Source organism: Quercus suber, unplaced genomic scaffold (assembly GCF_002906115.3).
Source record: "Quercus suber isolate HL8 unplaced genomic scaffold, Cork oak 2.0 scaffold_60, whole genome shotgun sequence".
NCBI classification, from domain to species: domain Eukaryota; kingdom Viridiplantae; phylum Streptophyta; class Magnoliopsida; order Fagales; family Fagaceae; genus Quercus; species Quercus suber.
The window spans coordinates 821,399-825,104 of NW_027069525.1; the positions used below are offsets into that span (position 1 = coordinate 821,399).

Consider the following 3,706-nt stretch of genomic DNA (forward strand, 5'->3'; position numbering starts at 1 on the left):
TTCTTCGGATAAGGTTGTCCTTGGTAGCAAGGATATTCCGGCTAGCTTTCCATGCAAAGTGTCGTAGCTTGTGAGAGAGTTTCAGCTGCCAGATACAACTCCACACTCGTTTGACCATTAAGCCATTTGAGCAATCTCCCCTGTTTTGTTCAAACCTTTCCTCATAGGCTAATGCGTAAGCCGACTTTACCGAAAATTTCCCAGACTTATTAGCAGCCCAAACCAGCCTATCCCGTCGACCAGTCAAGCTTAACGAAATACCCAAAATAGCTGAAGCATCCTCGGCATTAAAGCATTGTTTGACCAACCCCACATCCCATCAAATACCTCTCTGTTTATGAGATCCTTGACCACAGCAACCTGTGAATTTGGCTTTTCTGGAGTAACCACCATGTAAGTACTCGGTCTTGGCACCCATTTGTCGCACCATACTCTAATGTTCCCTCCATCACCCACCTGCCATCTACTACCATTTCGCACCACCCCTTGTGCAGCCATAAGGCTCCTCCACGCATAGGACGGGTTTCTTCCTAAGTCTGCATCCACAAAACTACTATGAGGAAAATATTTAGCTCTAAATACTCTGCTGAACAGGGAGGAGGTGTTTGTTTGCAGCCTCCATCCCTGCTTCGCTAGGAGAGCTAAATTGAAGAGTTTCAAATCACGAAAACCCAACCCCCCTCTATCTTTTGGCATGCACAACTTCTCCCATCTTAACCAAGCCAATTTCCTCTCCTTATTCGCTTGGCCCCACCAAAATTGTCTAGTCATTCTGGTTAATTCCTCGCATAGATTGTTTGGCAGGAGAAAACAGTTCATGGTGTAAGACGGCACCGCTTGTGTGACTGCCTTGATCAAGATTTCTTTGCCAGCACCAGTTAATAATTTTTCCTTCCAGCCAGACACTTTGTTCGCCACTCTCTGTTTCAATTGAGCAAAAGTATTGGACTTGGATCTTCCAACCAGAGAGGGTAAACCGAGGTAGGTTTCATAGGGTTTGATCACCTGGGCACCGAACATGGTTTTCACATCTTCTCTAATCCCATCATTCGTGTTGGGGCTGAAAAATAGTGAAGTCTTGTTTCTATTTAGCTGCTGGCCCGAAGAGACTTCGTAGACTTGTAGCAACCGCTGAATCTCAGTAGCATCCTCCCTTGTTGCCCTCCCAAAAATAATACTGTCATCGGCGAAAAAAAGGTGTGAAATTTTCGGTCCCTTTGCTGAGGCAGCCACCCCTTTGAGCTTTTTCAGCTGAACTGCATTATGTAGGAGTGCAGAGAGGCCCTCGGCACAAATGAGAAAGAGGTAAGGAGACAGCGGGTCTCCTTGCCTCAGCCCCCGGGTTGGCTGAATCTTACCATAAGGTTGTCCGTTGATTCTCACTGCATAGGTAACCGAAGACACACATCTCATCACTATGGAAATCCAGTCAGCATGAAACCCCAACCTTTCCATTATCTGTTGTAGGCAGACCCATTCAACTCAGTCATAGGCCTTGCTCATGTCGAGTTTTAGAGCCATTTCACCACATTTACCCTTCTTTTTTTTACTTATGTGGGTCATCATTCATGGGCCACAAGCACATTATCGGTGATAAGCCTCTCTGCCACAAAAGCGCTCTGATTCTCACAAACAATCTCCTGCAAGACAAATTTCATTCTATTTGCCACCACCTTGGAAGCTAGCTTATATGCCACATTGCATAAGCTAATAGGCCTGTAATCAGTGACCCTTTCTGAATTCTTAGTCTTAGGGATTAGCACAATGTGGGTATCGTTAAAATGTGGTAGAGCAGTTCCATAGTTAAGAAAGTCTAAAACAGTAGTAATGACAATAGATTTAACTGTAGGCCAGAAATGTTGGTAAAATAGGGAAGGCATACTATCTGGACTGAGCGCTTTTAAGGGGTGCATCTACTGAAGAGCTTTCTCCACCTCCTGTGCATTAAAATTTCTAAGCAAGGAAGCATTCATCCTATCTGTGACTTTTGTGTGGATGGCCTCAATTAGCTCCTCCTCCATAACTGGCCGCGATGAAGTAAACAGCTGTTCATAATAGTCAAGAAAGGTTCTGCTTATTTGTTCCTCATCCTCCTGCCAAGTATTAGCAGAGTCCAACACCTTATTTATAGAGTTTCTTTGCTGCCGGTTAGAAGCTTTTGTGTGGAAAAAAGTGGTATTCTTATCGCCAACACTCAGCCAATTGTTTCGGGACCGTTGATGCCACTTGTCTTCCTCCACAAACAGCCACTTATTCAACTCCATTTTCATGGTATGAATGTCCTCCAAGTTCAGTCCACCACCCTTCATATTTTCCAGCAACTAGAGCTTCTTTTGCAACTCGGAATTTTGTTTGCCAACATGGCCAAAAGAGTTTTTATTCCACTCGGCTAGTGAAGCACGACACTCCTCCAAGCAATGATGAAGCGGCCATTCCTTCCCCCCAATTCTTCCTCTTTCCCAAGCATCAGTTACCACCACAGAGCATCTATCATCTCTCAGCCACATCGACTCAAATCTAAATAGCATTGTCCTCTTTTTTGTTCGTCTGGTTGGTTTTGCATTCTTGAGAATCAACATGCTGTGGTCAAACACAGAATTTGCCACATGGAATAGTTTATTTGTAGGGAACATCACTGTCGAGTCAGTTGAAACAAAGGCTCTATCCAAACGTTCCCGGACCCACCCTTTTGTGCCAAGTCTATGACTCCATGTGAAGTCCGACCCATAGTATCCCAAGTCACGTAATTCGCAGCTATTAATGGTGTCCCGAAACAGCTTCATCTGACCCTCGGGTCTTGCATTTCCCCCCTCTTTCTCATTAGCATGAATAATTTCATTAAAGTCTCCCATGATCACCCAAGGGAGGTCACATCTTTTACTAAGATTCCTAATCAGGTTCAACGACTCCTCCCGTTTACACATCTCCGGGTTTCCATAAAAACCGGTAAACCTCCATCTTTTCCTGCCACCCCCCTCGATAACTATCACATCCATATGCCTCTGTGAATAGGTCAGAGGTTCCACCTGTAGTGTGTTTTTCCAAAGTAAAGCTATACCACCCCCACGATTTTGGCTTGGCACCACCAGGCCATGTTGCCTCTCAATCTTTCTTTTGATTCCTTCCATTTCCGTTAACTTAAATTTAGTCTCCATTAGAAAGACTAAATTGGGATCTTCCTCCTTGACAAATTTTTGGAGAGTTTTAACTGTTAGGGGGTTCCCAAGCCCCCTACAATTCCAGGCTAAGGCACTCATTGTGCCCGGCGGGGCTACTCAGCAGCCTCCACCGATCCAAGAAGTTGTTTCATAACTTCTCCAAGCATCTTCACTTCCCCTTCCACTTTCACTCTCTTGCTATTCCCATTCTCTTCCTCAAGCTCTAACAGAGGTGTACGACATCTTCTCTTGTTCCCTACCTCCGCTCTATCAATCTCCATATCTACGTCCCGAGGTATTATGGCTGCCATACCAGCTTTTGGGTGCACCCCTGTTCTATTCTCTTTTCCCTTTGCCAACTGCTTTATTTTTGTTTTTTTCGGGCCCCTTCCCTGTGACTTAATAAAGTTGGTGTCTTTAGTTGGAGTTGGGCTGACTGAAGCAAAAAAGAGATGATTTTCGGATTGGGCTTGTTCAGTGAAGTTTTCCCTACTCAGTTGCCCATTGGGCCCGTTTGCATCAGCTAAGCCCACAACGACCTGCTGATT

General features: G+C 45.0%; 1 protein-coding gene across 1 annotated transcript; it reads right to left on the bottom strand.

Moving 5' to 3' along the window:
- Nucleotides 1-2,321: 2,321 nt before the first annotated feature.
- LOC111994021 (uncharacterized) lies at nt 2,322-3,257 on the bottom strand. The gene has a single exon (XM_024025877.1). The coding sequence runs from the start codon at nt 3,255-3,257 to the stop codon at nt 2,322-2,324; it is 936 nt and encodes a 311-aa protein (XP_023881645.1).
- Between the last annotated feature and the right edge of the window lie 449 nt (nt 3,258-3,706).